A 19,081-nucleotide genomic window follows, 5' to 3' on the forward strand; every position below is an offset into this window, starting at 1 on the left:
GAGTTCTTCTGTTGCACACAGTTTATTTAACAATATGGTATATAAGTAAGAAATGAGTCTTTTACCAGTTTATACAGTGATTTCATTCTCTCTTCCTTATATTTATAGTATTTTGCTTAATAACTTGATTTACAATAGGAGAAAAAGTAAATCCCCCCCAATTCAAGTTTTTGAGAGAGAGGAATGAGGCTTGATAACATTTAGTTTTCCTCAGGGTGAATCTCAAACGTGCCCTTCATCTCTACATAGCACACAGCTTTAGTGTAAAATTTAGAGGATGGGGCGTCATCCGAGATGTGGCCTACAAACAACCGGTGATCATTCCACCTCAGCTTAGGGGGCTGGTCTCTTTCTCACACTCTCTTTACACTTTACAACATTTGTATGACAAAAAAGTATGACAAATTCTTTTTTAATGTCAAAGCAATGATTTTCTACACCTGCAAGACAGATTTCCAAATTCCAGGCCACTGAGATGTAGGTTGCAGTCCTTTGTTGTCTGTGTTTGTGAAACCAGTCGGAGCTGTAGTTATTTTAGTGACTGTGGAGAGTTTGTGTGTCAGTGTCTTCATGTGCGCCTGCATACATGCCCGTGTATACACAACCTGCCGCAGTCCATTTCCTATTTTAATACAACTGAGTGCTCTTCATACACACAAAGAGGGGAACGGTCCCTGAACGCATCGTCTTGGAGTAATGGTACAACTATAGATTACAATTGCCAGGAATGACAGCTGGAGAAGAGAACAAAAACCTGGCCCAAATCCCAGACAAATTATTTTACAGTTTCAACAAAACAAAAAAACAAACAAACAAAAAAAAGCTTTTTACTTTCTTTTCCAAAGGTACAAAATAAAAAGATATGAATAATATAATGCAATTGTACATTTTCTTAAAAAAAGAAAGAAAAAAGAAACGAGAAAGGCATGAAATCATACCAAAAACAAACCAAAAATAAATTGAGTATTGAACACATTTGGTCTCAACCAAAAAAATATATCCTTTGTGATTTAAATTTCATTTAAGAAGCAACTTGCAAATCCCTCAACATCTTAAGGAAGAAACACCCATCACTTGGGTTTAGGAAACAATTACATTCCCAAGAAGTGTTGACTTTTTTTTTTTTTAACCCCCTCAACCAAATTTTCTTTTTTCTTTTTACAACAGTTGAAACTTTTTACATGTCAGTACAAAAAAAACAACAAAAAAAAAACGTTCTCAGCCTTAGAAAGAACAAACAGAGCCCTCTAACGGGATAAAGAGTCCAAGGGAAACCTAGGATGGAGAGGTGAGGGAGGATGGGGTCCCTGGGAGTAAGATTGTGTTCTTTAGTTCCCAGCAGAAATTGCTACAATCCCTCCACAAACTTCTCCAGAGTGTCCCCTGTAGCATCTCCCACCATCCCTAAGTCACTGTTCAGCCCTCCTCTGTTGGGCGTGTTAAGCTGCGGTAGCATGGCGCTCTGTTCTGGTGTCCCCAAGTGTCCCTGCTCCATGGACCCTGACAGAGGGCCTCCAAGTCCCGGGTGGGGGGATCCCGAGTGTGTTGGATGTGGGTGCTGTGGCGAGGGCTGGGGCTGGTTCTGGACCTGTGGTGAGGGGCTGGAATGTGGCCTCTGCTGCTGGGGCTGCTGTTGCGAGGGTGGACATGGAGACTGGACTGGCGCTGGGGAGCGGACCTGGTTGTTGAGGGCGTTGGCTAGTGTGGGCTGGCCAGGGAGGTGGCCTCCACCCTGGGACTGGCCGGCCAGCAGGTGGGTCTGGGGGCTCATGGGGCTGGGCTGCGCAGGAGAGCCCATTTGCTGCTTGAGGACGGCCTGCTGCTGTTGGGGAAGTTGCTGCTGCTGTTGCTGCTGGAGCATTCGTTGATGCAGTAAGTTCTGGGTGGAGTCCATCCCCATGCCAGACTGCGCCATCTGAGCCATGGGTGGGAGTTGGCCCATGGGTCCTCCAGCTGCTCCTGCACCAGCCTGCATGGCTATCTGCTGCTGCTGTTGCTGCATGCGGAGCTGGGAGTATGTAGCCGCCGTGCCCTGTGCTTGAGCAGGGAACTGGCCAGGATGGCCCTGAGGCATCACTCCTTGTTGTTGTTGTTGTTGTTGCTGCTGCTGCTGTTGTTGCTGCTGCTGCTGTCTTAACATCTGCCGACGGAAGAGCTCCTGGAGCTGCGGGTTGGGGTTGGCGTTGTGTGCTGGGTTCATCATCTGCCCTTGAGCTCCTAATGCAGCCATGCCCTGTGCAGGAGGCTGCTGTGGCTGCTGAGGGGGCATCCCCGGCCTCTGCACTGCCCCTCCTGGCATGGCCATGGCCTGCATTGTTGGCATACCAGGCTGTTGTTGCTGACCTGCTTGCTGCTGCTGCGGCTGGTTTGCGTGATACTTGGCTGTTCGCTGTTTGATAAAGGCAGCCATTAGCTGAGGGTTTGATTTGAGGATGTTTAGGACTTGCTGCTGCTGTTGCGGGGAGCTGGGAGACTTGAGGGTGCGGAGAAGGTCCTGCAGGGCGTTGGGTGCAATAGCACCAGGTCTCTGGGGTGTCTGTGGCCGAGCACCAGGCTGCTGTGGGATCAGCATCCTCTGGGCCTGCTGAGGTTGCTGCCCTGGAGCCATCATGGCTCGCTGCATGGTCATGGCCTGTTGTGGGGTCTGACCCGGAACAAGGCCTGGTTGTTGAGTCTGAGCTGCCTGAATGGGCCCTGCAGCTCCAGGCCATTGTCCCGGGGCCATGCCTGGTTGCATGACCTGTGGACCCCGGGGCCCTGGCACCATCTGCATGGGTGGCTGCATTGGTCCGGTCATGCGCTGCTGTGGCTGCTGGGGGTTCATGGGCATGCCGTTTATGTTGACCCGGTAGTTCTGCTGGGCCTGTGCCATCATTTCGATGTGCCGTGCCATCTTGACCGCAGCGAGGGGAGGCTGCTGCTGTAGCTGCTGAGGTGGCTGAGGGAGAGGGGACTGCTGCTGGTGCAGAGGGGAGGCCTGGGGCCCAGGCTTGCCCTGAGACACCGGTGCTTGCGGTTGGCCATTGCGTGGTGTGTTGGAGAAAGTGGGAGACATGACCCCTGCTGAGTTGGGCGTCTGCGGCTGGTTGGAGAGTGGCTGCTGGGGCGTCTGGGGAGTGTTGGGCTGGGCATGTGGAGTGGGAGTGCTCGGGGCAGCTGAGGCCGGCGGGGACGGTAGCGGCATGGTTCTGCCTTGCATGGTGGCCATTCTTCTTCTCATCAGCTGGGCCTGCTGGAGCCTGTGCTGCAGCTGCTGCTGGCGAAGCTTGTGCTTGATGTTCAGGCAGAACGGGACAGGACACTTGTTCTCCTGACAGTGTTTTGCATGGTAACAACATAAAGCGATAAGTTGCTTGCATACGGGGCAGCCACCGTTGGTCTTGCGCTTGCAGCCTTTGGTGTGCTGCACCACTCGCTTCATCTTCTGGCAGGACGGCAGAGAGCAGTTGGCATTGCGACACTGACAGGCGTGGACCAGGGACTGGATGCAGCGCTGGATACTTAAGCGCCGGCTCTCCTGTGGACTCTTGGAGGCCTCTCCACTCTGGCTGTTGCTGTCATCGTCCAGACCAAGACCCCACTTCACCATCTGGTGCTCGTGTCCCTTTATGTTATAACAACTAATGCACAGATCAAAGTCCTGCAGAAAAGGGCACACGAGGAAAAGTCATTAAAACAAGTCTAACAAAGTCTGATAGAAACATTTATCAAACATTTCAGAAAGGCACGACTGATGTGATGAATTAAAAAAAACTTGTTGGAGTCCGTAATTATAGTTCCTGATTTATCACCTGTCTTGCAGACTTCAACTTATAATTAACTCTTTTTACACTGCGTGGTTGAATTGGTTCAGATGCTGTGAGTTATTCCAATGTAAAAACACAACGCTACTAATACGTAGCAACTCACCTCGCACACAGTGCAGTGCCAGCGTGTCTCCACGTGGTGCTTGCACTCGTTGCAAGTGTAGACAAAGCGATCCTGTCCCTGGTTGTGCAGCTCAACCAGCATGCACATGGTACTCCACTTGCACCTTCGGAGGGAGCTGAACTCCCAGTGTTTGTCCCTGGCTAGAGTCAGGAAGGCATCGCGGCCGTCCATCAGGTCACAAGACAGCAAGGGGTCAGGGTCAACGATGGGCGGCAGGGTGTTGGCCATGGGGCCAGAGTGGAGGTGGATTACAAAGAACACCTTCAGCAGAGGAAAAGACACAAATGAGAATGAAACGAATGCTTCTGACTTCATACACAAATGTTAAAGAAAGAAAACACCCGTTTATCTTCAAACCAGTCTAAAGACAAAGCAAGTCTGACCTCTTTGTGCTTCTCCATGGTGGCGTACAGCTTCTGGGATAGATCATTGGCTACATTCGGCATCCCAGGCTTCTTCTTATTGGCTCGGCTCACGCTGCTCTTGTTTTTATTAGTCTTCTTGTTGTTCTTCTTCTTAGCGTTTTTGCTGTCGCCTGGCGTACCCTGTGGTAGATATCCGATAAGAAATCTCGTTAAACGAGAACATAAAGTCACTATGTTGATTACGGACTTCTTAAAAAAGGAGTGGTCGATTAAAGAATATTTAATCTGTAGAAGCTTGGGAGTGCAAAATGGCTGTAATCGTTATGCACAGTACCACGTCAACAAAGCATGACACAATGTTCACACCTCAGGGGTTTCAGAGGCAGCTGTGTTCTCCTCCTTCTTCCTCTCCTCCTCCTCCTGCTCCAGCTCCTTGATACTTTCCTCCAGCACGTTTGGCCAGAAGTCGCCTTCGAAGTACGGCAGCTCATTAGCGCTGGTCAGGCGGTCCTCTGTTGCCTGTTTGAAGATATCCTGAGAGGAAAACAAAAAGCGTTGATGATTGAAGCTACTGAAGATTTAATTGTTTTCGGTAATCAAACACACTGAGCGTGTTCACCTGTTAATACTAACAAAGTAGCAACCATGCTCCGATTATGAGTTTACTTTACAGATGAATGAAGTTTTACATTAACACATGTAAAACCGCCTTTTCTTTTAAATATTCCCATGTTCAGACGGATGCCTTGTTCCACTACTTAAAGACATTTTCTCGTCTACCTTGTAGTCGTGCAGAATCCTCTCTGCAAAGGCCTTGTCCAACATCTTCCTGTACCATTCCTGTAGCCTCTTCGGTTTTGGGATCTTCTGGTCAGGAGGGTGGCAGTGGAAGATGTAGTCGTCTCCTTCACTGGGCGGACATGCCCAGATGTGGCCCTGGGCATACCTGCAGGCATATGCAGACCAAACATAAGACCAGAGCGACTGTGTATAGCAGAGGACATTTGCTGCCCAGACCTGAATCCTGTCAGTCTTTCTGGAGGTGAAGTGGAGAGGAGTACCAGAATAAGGCTCACCCGAGTTTCTTGACATATTCTAGATAGCCGATGAGGATCTCGTGGTACACTGCTGTTCGTAGAATCCGAGGTCTGAAGAAGTGAATACTGTCAAGGTATGATATGTAGACCCGTCTGTGGAGGTGAACAGAAGGAACATGGTCAATTTTACACAGAAAAAGCACCCGCAGTTTCCTTCTTTTACTACTACGTGTCATATACAGTGCAGTACACACCTAGTGTTGGGGAATGGGCACTCAGAGCCGTACTCCTGCACGTGCATGCCAAAGAAGCAAACGTCCACGCCATCAATCTCCTCGAAGGCGAAAAGTGCTTTGGTTCTGTAGGGAAAGGTCTCGGGCATTTCACCCGTGTCAACAAACCTGTCGTGATAAAGACAAGCCAAATATTAGCGACGATAGAACATTTATTGATGTTCAGTCTTCAGTTATAACCTGCTCACACACTGAGGTGTGATATGATGTTGGGAAAGATGTGATTATATATATGAAGGTTTCTCTCTTCGGTATGCTGCCACAAAAGCATCTCAAGTATTCCACAGCTCCATAAATACAGTCCATACATTTTTTATAAACAGTTTTAAAAGCATTGTTTAAATTTCACTGTGACTATAAAGGCTTCTTGGAAACTTAAGAGTCATGAGCTGCCTGACAAGCTCTCTTGTGTGACGCTGCTTTTTGTAACACTCGAGAGCATAATGGGACGATTCAAGTCAATTCAAGTGAGTCACTAAAAAGCAAACAGCCTTATATCAGTCAACCTGAAGATAACAGCTTCTTGGCCTGTAAGGATGGGATGAGCATCACAGACTTTGATCCTGTGCAATGAAACCGTGAACGACCCCTCTGAGGTACGCATGGAGGGTGTGTACTCCATCTTGTCTAACATGCAGGTTCCACAATCACTCTGAGTGGTTATAAAAGCTTTATAGAGGGCATTCAGCTTTGTATGGCAGGGACAATAAAAATAAGCTCAGGACAAATGCGAGCTGTGTCACTGCATCTACAAATCAAAGAGGGCAGAGTATTCTGTCTTTAACATTATGGCCTAGCTCATCTTGACTATGGACTCTTTTTGGTTGTTCATTTATTCGACCAAGGCAACTTTAGTTCATAAATAAGAAAATACTGAATGAGTAACACAACAAAGGATCCGTTACTTAGAATTATGAGGCGGTTTATGGGGTGGTCTCTGATTGAAATTGAATGATTTGAACCAGTCTTCCTGTCAGCGATGTGCTCACCTGGCTTTCATGCCTGGTTTCACCTCCACCGTTTTGTCGGAGCTCGCGACCACTCGCACAAACACCTCTCCGGCCTCTGGGTGGTTCTGTCTCTTCAAGTATTTATTCACACGGTCCTCTATGTACATTCCCAATCGTGTCGACTGGAGCCCTATGGTGCACAAAGAGAAACGTCAAATCAAAAAAGAAAAACAAACTCAAAATCACAAGAACTGTTTGGTGTGAGACCATGAGAGCTTAGATCTGTTAACAGCATATGCCATAAAGGTCATACGTTCTCAAGGGCAACAAACACCAATGAATGAGAATACCAATGAAACCACAAGGCCAACATCAATAAAACAAAGCAGCCACTGCAGGAAAGCCACTGAGAGAGACATATGCACCCCGTGTGCAGGTGGAGGTGGTTTCGATTATTTTGTGTCCTCAGTGCTTGCGAGACAAAAACTGCAATATATTTGAAACTCAAAATGTCGAGACGTGAACTGACGTTTGGCAGAGAACTTGTTTTCCTTCCGTGTTTTTGCACTCTTCTTTAAACAGTTGTCACAGATGAATCTGAAAAAAGAAAGCGAGATGAGTCAAAACTTTGTGCGACAATTGACGCAATTAAAATATGCTCAATCTAATCAAGGTAGATGTTGACGTCTCACCCGGATGGCCAAATGACCTCGTAGTGTAAGACGCAAATCTGGTGCATCTTCCGTCCACAGTCTTTACATTCAACAAACCTGAAGAAGAACAAGCACACGTTAAGTAAGACATTACTTACATGTCCTCCTTCCAAGGAGTCCCTCAATGAGACATTTAACACATTTCACACTACATCTACAATACTTCTACATGTGCTCTGACAAGGATGAAAACATGTTCTCGGTGGAGAACATCGTTTGTACGAACGTGGACCGCTTTACTACTGCCGGCAAGGTAGCAAACAACAGAAACGTCCCCATTCAAGGTTATGTTCCTCCAGTCGTTACGCACTTGCAAGCAAGCCAATGCAAGTGCGCCTTTGTGGGGGGATTAAGTATCATGGAATCGTCTTATTTAACACAAAGTCAATATGACAATGTGAAAGATAGCCACTGCATATAAAAGAAATGAGGCCCTGTGTTCTCTGATGGAAAACTCTCATTGCACATACAGTGCAGAGTTCCACTCTGCAGGTGGCGCTGTTGAGATGCCTCAGGGCAGGACTGAAACCGGAGTGATTGATCAGAGAGCACCAGAGTGAAAATATGCAGACTGTGAACCAAAAGCACCCAAACAAAGCCAGATGTGAGAGAGAAATAACTTTTTAAGATGTGATCAGGAAAAAAAGGAAATAGGAAAAGGCAGTAAAAAACGATTATTCAACATTAATGGAACTAACTTCTGAAAAATGAGCACTTAAACGACACGTTTCAGTCCATCTCACTGAAGGACTGTTGAGTTTGTGTCTACTTACGGTTCAGGGTCCAGTACATCATTCTTCTTCCGCTCAAACTGGTCTTTCGATATCATCCTGAAGTGTCAGAGAAGCAGTTGTGAGAAAAACAAGATGCACACAGACGCAGTGCTAATGTGAGGTGCGCCCTTCAAAAATATTTTGACTACCTCCAAAAAAACAGGAGGCCTCACAATATGTTGCCAAAAAAACTGCAGCTTGTTTAGTTTTTTCATGGTGGGTTCATCGACAGTCAGTTTACTTACGTTTGTGGCTGTGCAGGATCATCTCCCAACGTCACGCTCTCCCCCTGGATCTCATTGAAGCACTTCTCGCAGAAATGATACCTGCAAAAACACACATTCAACACTTTACATGTAGCGGAGCAGTTAAACGCAGCTCCTTGTGTTTGTTTTCAATGGAGTACAAAAACGTGTTCAGTGTTCGACAACTGTCCGATGTAACTGCACAAAACAACACTTGTGTTTCGCGTTTAATAACAGAGCAGGGGAATCCCTGAACTCCCGTTGAGAGTGTAAATGGACTGCGCTGCAGGAGCCTCGTGCTGTCTGTCAGCCCGTGCTCTATCACTACTGCTGCTCTGCTGCTGCGCTCTCAAAGTGGCCAGTTTAAGTGTGGAAAAGAGGGCTGCAGTTACACAGTTCATACAGCAGGCGGTGCAAGGGAACGTAGTACAAGCATCTGCTGGCTTTCGACTGAGCGGAAAAGGCAATGATGGGCAACACTGTTTATGGCCGAAGCATTATATTTTCATCTGGCGTACCAGAGAGGGGGCAGCAGCACTGAATTCATGCATTCCCTCTATGCATGCTAAGCAAAAAAAACCCTAAAAACAGTCAACACACTGCTTTGTCGCTCTTGCTCCGTCTCAGCTCTTTTGAGTTTAAGGTATAAAAGTGTTTCCCTTTATGTGGAACCTGACTGTTAATAAATTGTTGTTGTGAGCGAAATCATTTTGTAGTCTCGTGCAGTGCCGGGACTGGGAGAGGCAGAGCCATTAAACCCGAAGCTGTCAGGATGACACTACTGCCTGGATCACAGCGGTCCCTACAAAGGACAGTTCCCAGGATGCAGGAGGTGCGTAATACAGTTCAAATGACTTCATTTATTGCCCATCAAAAAACACCTGTGCATGCAAATGTGTGACGTGTACGAGATGATTCAGTGAGTTTAAGATTTCAGCTGGTGCCATATTGTTTCATATGCTGCACACTGTTGTGCTTACAGCCAAACACACACACATACAGACCTGTTCTGGTAGCTGTAGTATGTGCCTCCAGTAGGGATGGTGCAGAGCTGCTTCCCATAGCAACAGAGGGTTTGAGGGGAGAACTCGTACTACAGGCACACGAGAGATGACAAACATGGTCAAAACATTTCAAACTAAAATCTGCAGCAGGAAAATTATCCAGTAATTATGAGTTATTATAAAGTTGAGCTCTTTTTGAATGGACTTTTTTTTAAAGCAGACATTTTTAAGTGTCACAGCAGCACATGTGTGTTAATGACACTTAGTGGAGGTCCTGCTGTTGTGCGTTCAGGTCCACCGTCACTGTTAATGGACACTTAATGAAAGTGAGTTGCTGTTGTTTTTCCAGCTGTGAAAGGTCAAAATGTCTGCTGTGCAACCGGCTCACTCATCTTCAGTGCCCAGTGAATAAAATATTCACAATCACACGATGAGATGTAAAACTCAGCCGACTGGGTCAAACTGCTTTTGCTTGTTTTTAACTACAAGAAACAAAATCCAAGAGTGAAACAGGAAGTTAACACCGGATCTTTATTAATTTGGCAGCCACATCGCAAAAATGAGCCGCTCATGGCTAAACCATCTCTCTCACGTCGATGCTTTCTCATCATTTCATTCCCATCCCATTTACTGTATCATTAACTTCCCTGCTGTCCACCCCCGTCATCTCACCTTCCTTCCGCAGCAGTATCCCAGGCCCTGCATGACAGGGTCGATCTCTGACTCGAACACCTCGGCCAGCTTGGAGCAGTACTTGTAGACGCGGGACGTCTTGCGATTGTAAAGCCAGGCGTTGTTGAACATCAGCCAGACATCGTCGACGTATTGCCAGGGCTCTTGGTATTGGCCAGTGTCGAGCTTACGCTTTATTGTAGACAAGTCTATCGGGTTCTTAACAATGTCAAAGTAGTCCTAAGAAAGAAAAGGACAAAAAGAAAAAAATATGTTACAGCCAGAGGAGCTCAAAAGGGTTTGTTTCACATATGAACATTTGGCGGTAAGTGCATGTGTGCTACCTACCGGGATACCCAGAAGCATGGGGTCCACCGGCTGTCTGAAGGGCAGCGACTCGGGGTCCTGCCTATAGAGAGACTCCAGGGTCGGCATCAGAGCCTGGCGCAACTCCTCGGGCTTAAAGACTGAAAAAAATGAAGAGAACAACTTTACTATCCAGGATAAAAAGAGGAAGAAGGGGGATTGTGATAACCTTTCTATGCTAGACTTTCATCGTATATCTTTAAAAGACATTTCAGATGAGCTTTTCACAGACCGACTCTCTGAACACTACAGACTACAAGTAAACTGTAGCAACATTAAATCCTGTCCCGGTTATACTGTCTGATGAAGTATCACATCACCCTTTCTACCTGAAACACAACAGCACATCGACTCTGTGTTACATTTGCAAGAGTTTTGATTATTCCTCCTCGTCTGCAAATCAACAGAAACATTAGGCGTAGGCCTTCACAGTCCATTCATTACTTGTGTAAAACGCTCGTAAGATCACGGAAGTCTTGCAACAGTCTGGATATTGTTCAGAGCCAGTGCCAGACTAATATTGTTTTAACAATAAGTTTATATAAGGCTCTAAATAAGCCACGACTGTCTCGCAGTTGGCAGTGAAGGCGAATTAACATTACTGGCAATGACTGAAAGCCTCTACAAAGATTTTATTCATCCTTTGGCATCAGACTCACTTTTCCTCCGTGACTGAGAGGGGGACGAGGAGGTCGTGCTGTTGGCTCCACCCTCTTCCTCTTCTTTGGGTTCTGTCTTCATTTCCGGCTTTTTCTCCTCCACCTCCATTGGCTCCGGCTTTTCCTCTGGTTCCTCCTTCTTCACCAGCGTTGAAGCAGAGTCTTCCTCAGTCTGCAAGACAAAAAGGCAAATCAGTCACAACACAACAGACATACGTTTTCCTTGTCATTACCTGAAGTGAAGTGAGAGTTTAGATGTTTCTTGAAACTCTCGCTTTACTGATAATGTGACGAGTTACAGATGAAGGAGTGTCATAACTCTATAACATGTACGCAAAGCAAGACAAAAGAAATGATTGACATTTTTTATTTGATGGCTTCGAGTCAACTCACCTCCATCTTGGGCTCAGTTTTGCCGCCAGCGGCCTCAAACTCCTGTTGGTCATGATGTGTCTCAGCTTTGATCTCCTGCACGGGCAGGTCTGCTCCAACATGCTGCGAGTGCAGGTCGGCACTGGCGGCTGAGGCCGGCGTGGGCACCCGGTTATCCAGACTGGCTCCTGATTGAGACAGCTGAAACACATGAGAGGCAGAGACAAGAGTAGACAAATGTGAGGTGCTGGTAAACAGGCGCGATTGCTTTCTTTGCATGCAGAGCTGAAGCCACAGCACAGATGAACACCTCCCATATTGATTCATGGCTGCCTTAAGTTGGAAGATGGAACGCTTCCTTTGTGATGGATGCTACAAACAGTGAAGATGCAGTTAACAGACAGAAAGGTGGATGTGGATGAGGCGGGTTGGTACATGGCAATCAGAGGGATGGGAAGGGGGAGTCAGAGCGGAGGGCATGCGGAGGGTCTCGGTCTCACCGGCGTGGTGGGGGGTTGAGGAGGTGGGGGTTGCGTCTGCGCTGGTGCGGGGAGCTCCGCCTGGGGTTGGGGCTGGGTGGGGCGGGGCGGGGTGGCACCCGGGGCTGGGGCAGGGCCAGGGAGGGTGGGAGTGGAGCTGCGGCTGGAGGGCTGGGGGTGCGGCAGATTAGTGGCCCCCCCAGCCGTAGAGGCGGAGGAGGCAGCAGGCGGAGGCGTGGAGTGCAAGGGGGTTTGGGAGGAGGCTAGCTGAGGGCCCAGCGAGGGGCCAAGTGCATTCATGGGGAGGTTAGCGCTCTGCTGTTGTTGCTGCTGCTGCTGCTGCTGCTGGAGAGAAGGACACACACAAAGGGCAGGCGGACACACACACAAGATAAGCAGACAAACATAAAAGGTCAAACAAACACAACACCACACACAATTTAAGGATTAGAGAGCACCTTGTGATTGGCATGAGAACAATTTAAGGGCAATTAGTGCACATATGATTGGTGGGAGTAGTTTGAGTTTAGTTCCCCAGCAGCTAGTTGGAATTAGCATGAGTAGTTGGTAGTTTGTGGCATTACTGAAATATCCAAAATGATTTACTACAGCTTCACACTCTCTTCACGTCTCACCTGGGTGACGGCAGCCTGCGCGGGTGGCTGGCCCATGCCAGGCCCCACGGTGACATTCATTGCGCCTGTTGCAGCGACTGCAGCAGATCCTGGAGGGAACTGGGTCTGAGCAAGAAACTGTCCCTGGCTGGCCGTCTGGCCTACCATGTTACCGCCACCGTGTCCGGCCATCATGCCCTGGGCTTGAGGCATCCTGGAGGGAGACATGCCCATCTACAAGGCAGGAAAAGAGGACGTCACTATGAGCAGAGCGATTGGGAGTTTCCAGCGACCAAACCAGAAGCATGAGCCGTGGGAACTATCACTCACGTCAGTGCAACAACGTTACAGAATTAATTTCTTTTATCTACAATTAGGCTGTACTTGTGTTTGTCAGTGTGATTAGCAGATCGATATTTCTCTTGCCTGCTGATGGTCCATCTCGTCTATAATGCTAAAATGATTTTATGTTTAATCCACTCCTGTTTTTTGTTGTCAAACAAGAACAAGCTGCATGTTTCGTCACATCGAATTTATGTCCTCCAGAAAAGCTGGGACAGACGATTTCACATGATTCAAAACATTTACTGTCAGCGTCGATTGTTAAATCAAAAGCATCAAGTTTGCCTCTCATTGGATTTTCATTATTACACCGAGTCAACGATCGATTAAAGACACATGCAACCCCACTAGAGCCCCACTGATGCATCAGCGCTGCTTTTTAAAATCAACCAATTTAAGCAGGGCTCATATTCACAAAAATGGCCATGACAGATGCACCTTGTGTTCACTGCAGTCCTGTCCTTTAACAATGTAATAACAGACATATTATTTTGTACTAAAAAAGGTCAAAGCCTCCGTCCCACACCTGGGTTCCTAAAAGCTCTGCTTGGCATAATTTGGCTAAATGTGACACTGCAGAGTGAGAAACTGTCTGCTCTTTAATTTACAGGTTATTTGCTGAACCTTTTTACCATCTTAAAATTCACCAGCCGCTCATGACCCAAGAGGTCGACTACATATTTAATAAGCCTGCACTAGTTTGAGCAGTCAGGCAGAGTGGGAATTTACCAGAAACTGGGATTACTTACATGCCTGTGTACGTCTATCTGTGTCTACATGTGTGTGTACTGTCATTTTCTGCCCGGGCCTCACCGCTGGCACGGAGCTCATGTTCATTTGCTGTGGGTGGTTCATCGGCGAGGCAGCTCGGGCTCCCATTGGTGCCTGGGATATCTGGGCATTGGGCAGAGCCATGTGGTTGAACTGGTTGATTCCTGTAAAGAAGAGTGGACCACAGCGCTCAACAATAGACACACAAAACTCAAGTGCAGAGGCACAGAACAATGATAGGACAGTGCTGAAGTGTTTTGTTCTTTCGAACATAAATTAGGTTCAAGTGAAGTACTCGCACAACCAAGAAGCAGATGAACAGTCTCTTCCCTTTCATGTCATCTAAAGCGTGTGCATGTGAATTTGCTCTTCCTCATTTACATGTTCAAGATAAGTCAGCTTGAGTTATTTTTTAATGCTGTTCTCTACAACCTCCTTCATCCTTTTTGCTTCTTTTATCTCTTGTTAGTGTTCCGCTGTCTTTTTTTTGGCTTTGACTGACTGTGTTTTTATGTAATCTGATGAGGAAGATGAAAAGGCCATGTGGAAGCATTGCAAGACATTCACATACCTTGTGAAACCTGCATGCGATTCATGATCTGATTTGGCATGTTAGGCAGAGGAACAGGTCCATCTATAAAGCAGAAAGAAAACAAACATTGAACCAAACGACAACATGTAGAACGAAGTAACCTGCTGTGATGGGGAAAAAAGCCAAATAATCACATTAGCTGCACTTATTATCTCAACTTTATCCAAGAATATAACAAATGGACTGAAGTTACTGAAAACAGGATCAATGTCTGGACATAGGGAATGTCAAGTATATGGATAAAGCCCATCTATAGACAAGATAACAAATATTTCATGCCATGGCCTAATACAACCAGAAAGAGAGAGAAAAGCGACATCTACCACAGGCTGACGTCCCCATAATCATCTCACAGGATAATACAGTGTATACGTTATATTTCTATTGGATGAAAATTGGTGAAACTGCCTAAAATATCAGTTCACTTTATGTATGATAGTCATAATTAGTTGTCCAAAACTGTTCAAAAACATCTTGTACTCACTCTGTGGCCTTGGGCCGAAGGCATTGGGCTGGGGGAGGGTGGGCTGCTGCGTCCCCTGTGCGGCCAGAGGTGCCTGGTTGATGATCTGCTTCTGTAGCCTTGAGCGCCTCTTCTCCTCCAGTTCCTTTTGGATTTTATATATTTTCTCAGCCAGGAAGTGATAGTACTCATCCTGGACGGAGGGAAGAGCAGATAGTAAAGTTAAAGCAAAAACAACGACATGCATTCTGTTTATTTTGTGGCTGTGCTAAAAGTTTTGTCGTGTGTGGCCTTGACAAGTTGAACAATTCAAGTTACCCGGCTGTTAGCTGACTCGTACATGTCTCCCTCCACCTTTCTGGCGTAGGCCACCAGGTTCTCCATTCGTCTGTCTTTCAAAGCTGCCGGGTCAGGGGTAGGGAATATGGCTTGTACTCTGTCACGGAAGAACAAAATTTGCAGCAGTGAATATCCGCTACTGTCCTCCAAGACTTTGCAAGGGAGGGTGAATAACAAGAAAGCTTTCACAAAGTGTTACATCTGCCCAACAGGGGTATGCACTTACAGTTTGTGTACGAGGTGATTGCGCAGGTCCTGAGTGACGTGCTCATGCCAGGCTTTCCTGGTGCCTGTGGCAGAGATGGGTGCTGCTGTGGGTAGGTTGCCCATTGAGCCCACAGCTGACCCGTCTGACAGCAGCTGACTGAAGGCGGAAAAAGGAGGAAGGTTACAAAGTAATTTAGTTGAATTCATTTAAGTTTCCTGCAAGTGAGACAAAAGTTTTACAGTGAACAAATGCATTGTAATTATTGGCGGGGACTGACTTGTTAGTGTTGAGTGCGTTAGGAAGGGAGTCTGTGTGCAGGTTTGTCTGATCTGAAGTGGTCACGCCCATTGCCGCACCTCCAAGAGCCATCTGGTTACCTGTAAATACACACCGCTATGAGCAAACAGCTACGCCCAGATTTCAAAATCGAGCCCTGAATGGCTGCCACAGCTTCGACAGAACAAAGAAAAGAGTAAAACGCCGCTTGAGCAATTCTTTTCCTTCACAATTTCAAAACTCATACCTACATGTTGTCAGATTTGTTTCACACACTTTATTCAAACACATTTAAGAGCCTTGCAGTTGCAAAATCTAGTCATAAATCAGCCTGTTTTGTTTTTTACCAAGTGCATTGATGGATCTCATGGGCTGCGGAAGCTGCTGTTGTTGCTGGGCCTGTGCGTTCTGCGTGCCTGGAGTCTGTCCTGGGCCCGGGGCCTGCTGGGGCTGGGCCTGCCCGGTCGTCTGGCTGCTGTATGGTAGCCCAAGTGCCGCATAGGCTCTCTGCATGGAGCTGGGGTCTATGGGGGTTGAGGTATTGATGGTGGGAGCACTGGGCTGGCCTACACCAACTGAGGACATGGGGTTCTGGAGGCCCGTATTGGGGGAGCTCAGCTTGGCTGGAGGGAGAGCGAGACGGAGCAGTCAGTCCAAAACATTCAAATACAATCATACTGAATACACTGTTGGCAGATCACAATGTTGATCACCTTGCTTACTCTACTGGTGCTTCAGCTAGAGTACATAAACAAAATGCAAATGTTGATACTGTGTGCCAAGCCCAATAAATATAAAGAAAAGTGTTTCGGTAAAAAAAAATAAAATATATATATTATTTATTTTTTTAAAGTAGCACCAAAAACACACGCATACACACTTTGACCTGTGGTAAGATGCAGTCACATGGCATCATGATACAGTGAGAACATTAATGGAAGGCTAAATGCTTTAAACAGCAGTGAACTGAATAAATGCATAAATCCCTTCGGGGGACAGAGCATTAGCATATTTCTCTGGGTTCAGGCTTTGGTCGGGCTAAAAAAGCTCTTAGTTTGAGCAAAGACAAAAATCGGAGGAGGCAGAACAAAGAAATACTGCGCTCTGTTTGTGTTGGCAGGAGAGACACGAGCCCCGGCATCATGTTCTTTAACATGCAAGCCAAACAGGGACAAACCAACGTCGGAATGCTGTGAGTGATTGAAAAGTGGGGAAGAAAAACAACTGCGAGGGAACAAAAATTGGAGGAGAGAACGTTTAAAAGTAACTAATGCAAGTAACCCAGAGAGATACCAAAAATGAATGCGCCCAACACAGAGAATCAAAATCATGGAAGGCCATAAAAGGAAACAGACTGTGAACCTGTGACAACATTTATATGGAGTGAGTGAAAAACAAAACAGAAAGAAAAGCAGTTTTAGTATGAGAGTGTCAAACTCGGCTCTGTACTAGTGGGGAGTAACAGTAAACAGCCCAACAGCCAATGGCACAGCAGGAAACCTCGAGCACACACTTTCTGTTTCCTCCCTCTCTCCCTCCATCACACTTCTATCCCTGTGTGTCAGATTACAGACCCAGCAGGACCACGCTCTTACTCATCGAGCGCTTTTAGTCATCGTGAAGGAGCACAAAGCTAGAAATAAGCTGCCCGACTTGTCTGAATGGCAAAATATACACACAGTACATTGTACACGCAGACACAGACATTTCTGGCTTGTTTCAGAAAGGCAGCAAGCAGGTCTAAGTCTTTCTAAATATGGTCACACTGTGGACCGTTACAGATCGATACACTAACATAATCTCCCGTTAGGACTGAGATAAAGATTGAAGTCTTTGTAAGACAAACCCAGAACTTGCCATATCTAGATGTCCCGCTCATTCAACACAGTCAATAAACGTAATCGCGCCCTGACGTTTTGCTGTCTGTGGTTATGCTGAGAGACTTGACAATTGTTAAGCGACAGTTGGTCGGAGCCTGCTAGTAGTACTCACGCTGCTGGGTGCGCTTGTCGCTGGCGTTCTTCAGCGGCAGGCAGACGGGACAGTCGTGCCGTGTGCAATTTTTCCAGTGGGAGATGATCTGTCTGGACGACGCACAATGAGCCACTGCATGAAACAAAAAAGATGGAAAGAGAACAGGTTTTAGAATAACGATGCTGACAGTTTGCCCTGTTTGATCGCCGCAGGTTATCCCGGTAATGATAAAAGAAATGAGAGCTATTTTTCTGACCGTTTTTATGTTTCTTATTTTTGTTCCATGTCGACCACACGGCACAGCAGCAACATTTAAGCTGCGTCTTGTATCTTAGACTCATTCAATCTCACTCATAGTACAGTTTTTTAATGACAGGTTGAGACACAAATGGCTCAGTTTATAAAGAGTGCAAAAAGGTGTAAGCACATGCTGACCAGGCAGTGAGATGTCGCTGCAAGTTATTTGAGGTTCATTTCTTGTAGCAGCTTTCGTGGGTAATTGCTGACTAATTGCGGTCTTAACGTTGCATTTTTTAGAAAAACATGGTAGTCATGAGTTTCCCAGGAAAGTTAGTTTCTTCGTAACCTGGCTGAAAATGGGTTATATGAAAACATCACCACGTAGAAAATGTGGATCTGCAGAAAGTTCAAAAGAAAGACAGACAAAAAGGCAAAACTGACATTAACAAAGGTCAGACAGATGGACAGCAGAAGTTAATGAGAGGAAGCAGAAAAAAGAAATAACTCAAAGATCTCAGGCTCCGCTCACTGTACTAATTTCCACTCTTGGAAGGCCCAGCTAAGCCCAGTGGAAAGGGAAGCTGAACAGTATTTCCTAGTGCGTGGCTGAACAACCTGAACCGCTTCATATCATCTGTGGCCAAGCCAATGTGCTAGCAGCTAATCTGACAAGAAATCACAAGCGGGCTAAAATCAGCCTTGCTAGCTGCCTGGCACTTCGTAGTGCAGCCTCATATACAATTACTACAAGGCTTTAAGTGCCAAGGGCTCTGCACAAATAAACACAAACTTTATTATCTTTGTAACGACGCCAATACTACTGGCAAAGACTCAAACAAAACAGCGGGATCATGTTGATGGTTTTTTGAGGATTCAGATATGCACTATGTAGTGATGAACGATGAAAGGCGCCGGACTGAGGTCCAATCATAGCACCGGTCATACTGCAGACTCCAGAGACCCTCAGGTGAAAATGAACTGAGCCAAAAAAAACATCAGATAAATCTAAAATCCTGGGAGATGGAGGCTGCATGTCGGGGGAACAAGAGCTCTCTCCACGGTTATTTCAGTGGCAGTGAGAAGCAGCGATCCCGAGCAAGAGGAAATGAGCTGGCATGCAGGGAGCAGAGACATAGACCCCTTCACACTTAAAACACCTTGGCCTCTGAGTATGTTTGGCTTGAAACTGAACTTAAGCATTCAAGTCCAAGGGCAGAGCAAAGACACAGCCAAATTTAAATGAGAGTAGCTTGAGGGGATTTTTTTTTTCTTCTTCATTGCAGCAAAGCTGCTGCTGACACGGGAGAGGAGAGGAGCAGGGACTGGAGGTTTAAGACGACGATCTCGCCGAAGCAGAGAAAGAAATAAGTGGAGAGAGGAACAGCGGAGTTAGTTGGCATGAGT

At 46.5% G+C, this 19,081-nt stretch overlaps 1 protein-coding gene across 4 annotated transcripts in view; it reads right to left on the reverse strand.

Annotated features, from left to right (window-relative positions):
• Positions 1 to 396: 396 nt before the first annotated feature.
• crebbpa (CREB binding lysine acetyltransferase a) overlaps positions 397 to 19,081 on the reverse strand; it is a 37,146-nt gene continuing 18,461 nt past the window's right edge. For 2 of the 4 annotated variants that reach the window (XM_019263979.2, XM_019263977.2), the window contains exons 5-31: positions 17,456 to 17,569; positions 15,811 to 16,086; positions 15,465 to 15,564; positions 15,206 to 15,343; positions 14,959 to 15,076; positions 14,662 to 14,833; positions 14,157 to 14,219; positions 13,628 to 13,749; positions 12,494 to 12,706; positions 11,880 to 12,203; positions 11,401 to 11,580; positions 11,008 to 11,179; positions 10,331 to 10,449; positions 9,983 to 10,222; positions 9,311 to 9,399; positions 8,307 to 8,387; positions 8,062 to 8,118; positions 7,268 to 7,345; positions 7,105 to 7,172; positions 6,615 to 6,765; positions 5,587 to 5,733; positions 5,372 to 5,485; positions 5,076 to 5,241; positions 4,662 to 4,829; positions 4,314 to 4,475; positions 3,910 to 4,191; positions 397 to 3,640 (exon numbers count right to left, since the gene is read on the reverse strand). In XM_019263979.2, coding sequence (XP_019119524.2) covers positions 1,349 to 3,640; positions 3,910 to 4,191; positions 4,314 to 4,475; positions 4,662 to 4,829; positions 5,076 to 5,241; positions 5,372 to 5,485; positions 5,587 to 5,733; positions 6,615 to 6,765; positions 7,105 to 7,172; positions 7,268 to 7,345; positions 8,062 to 8,118; positions 8,307 to 8,387; positions 9,311 to 9,399; positions 9,983 to 10,222; positions 10,331 to 10,449; positions 11,008 to 11,179; positions 11,401 to 11,580; positions 11,880 to 12,203; positions 12,494 to 12,706; positions 13,628 to 13,749; positions 14,157 to 14,219; positions 14,662 to 14,833; positions 14,959 to 15,076; positions 15,206 to 15,343; positions 15,465 to 15,564; positions 15,811 to 16,086; positions 17,456 to 17,569 — 6,206 coding nt within the window. In that variant the 3' untranslated portion in view covers positions 397 to 1,348. The remainder of the gene's footprint in view (positions 3,641 to 3,909; positions 4,192 to 4,313; positions 4,476 to 4,661; positions 4,830 to 5,075; positions 5,242 to 5,371; positions 5,486 to 5,586; positions 5,734 to 6,614; positions 6,766 to 7,104; positions 7,173 to 7,267; positions 7,346 to 8,061; positions 8,119 to 8,306; positions 8,388 to 9,310; positions 9,400 to 9,982; positions 10,223 to 10,330; positions 10,450 to 11,007; positions 11,180 to 11,400; positions 11,581 to 11,879; positions 12,204 to 12,493; positions 12,707 to 13,627; positions 13,750 to 14,156; positions 14,220 to 14,661; positions 14,834 to 14,958; positions 15,077 to 15,205; positions 15,344 to 15,464; positions 15,565 to 15,810; positions 16,087 to 17,455; positions 17,570 to 19,081) is intronic. The other 2 variants (XM_019263978.2, XM_010738979.3) reach the window with 2 other exon arrangements.

Source organism: Larimichthys crocea, chromosome X, assembly GCF_000972845.2.
Source record: "Larimichthys crocea isolate SSNF chromosome X, L_crocea_2.0, whole genome shotgun sequence".
NCBI classification, from domain to species: Eukaryota; Metazoa; Chordata; class Actinopteri; family Sciaenidae; genus Larimichthys; species Larimichthys crocea.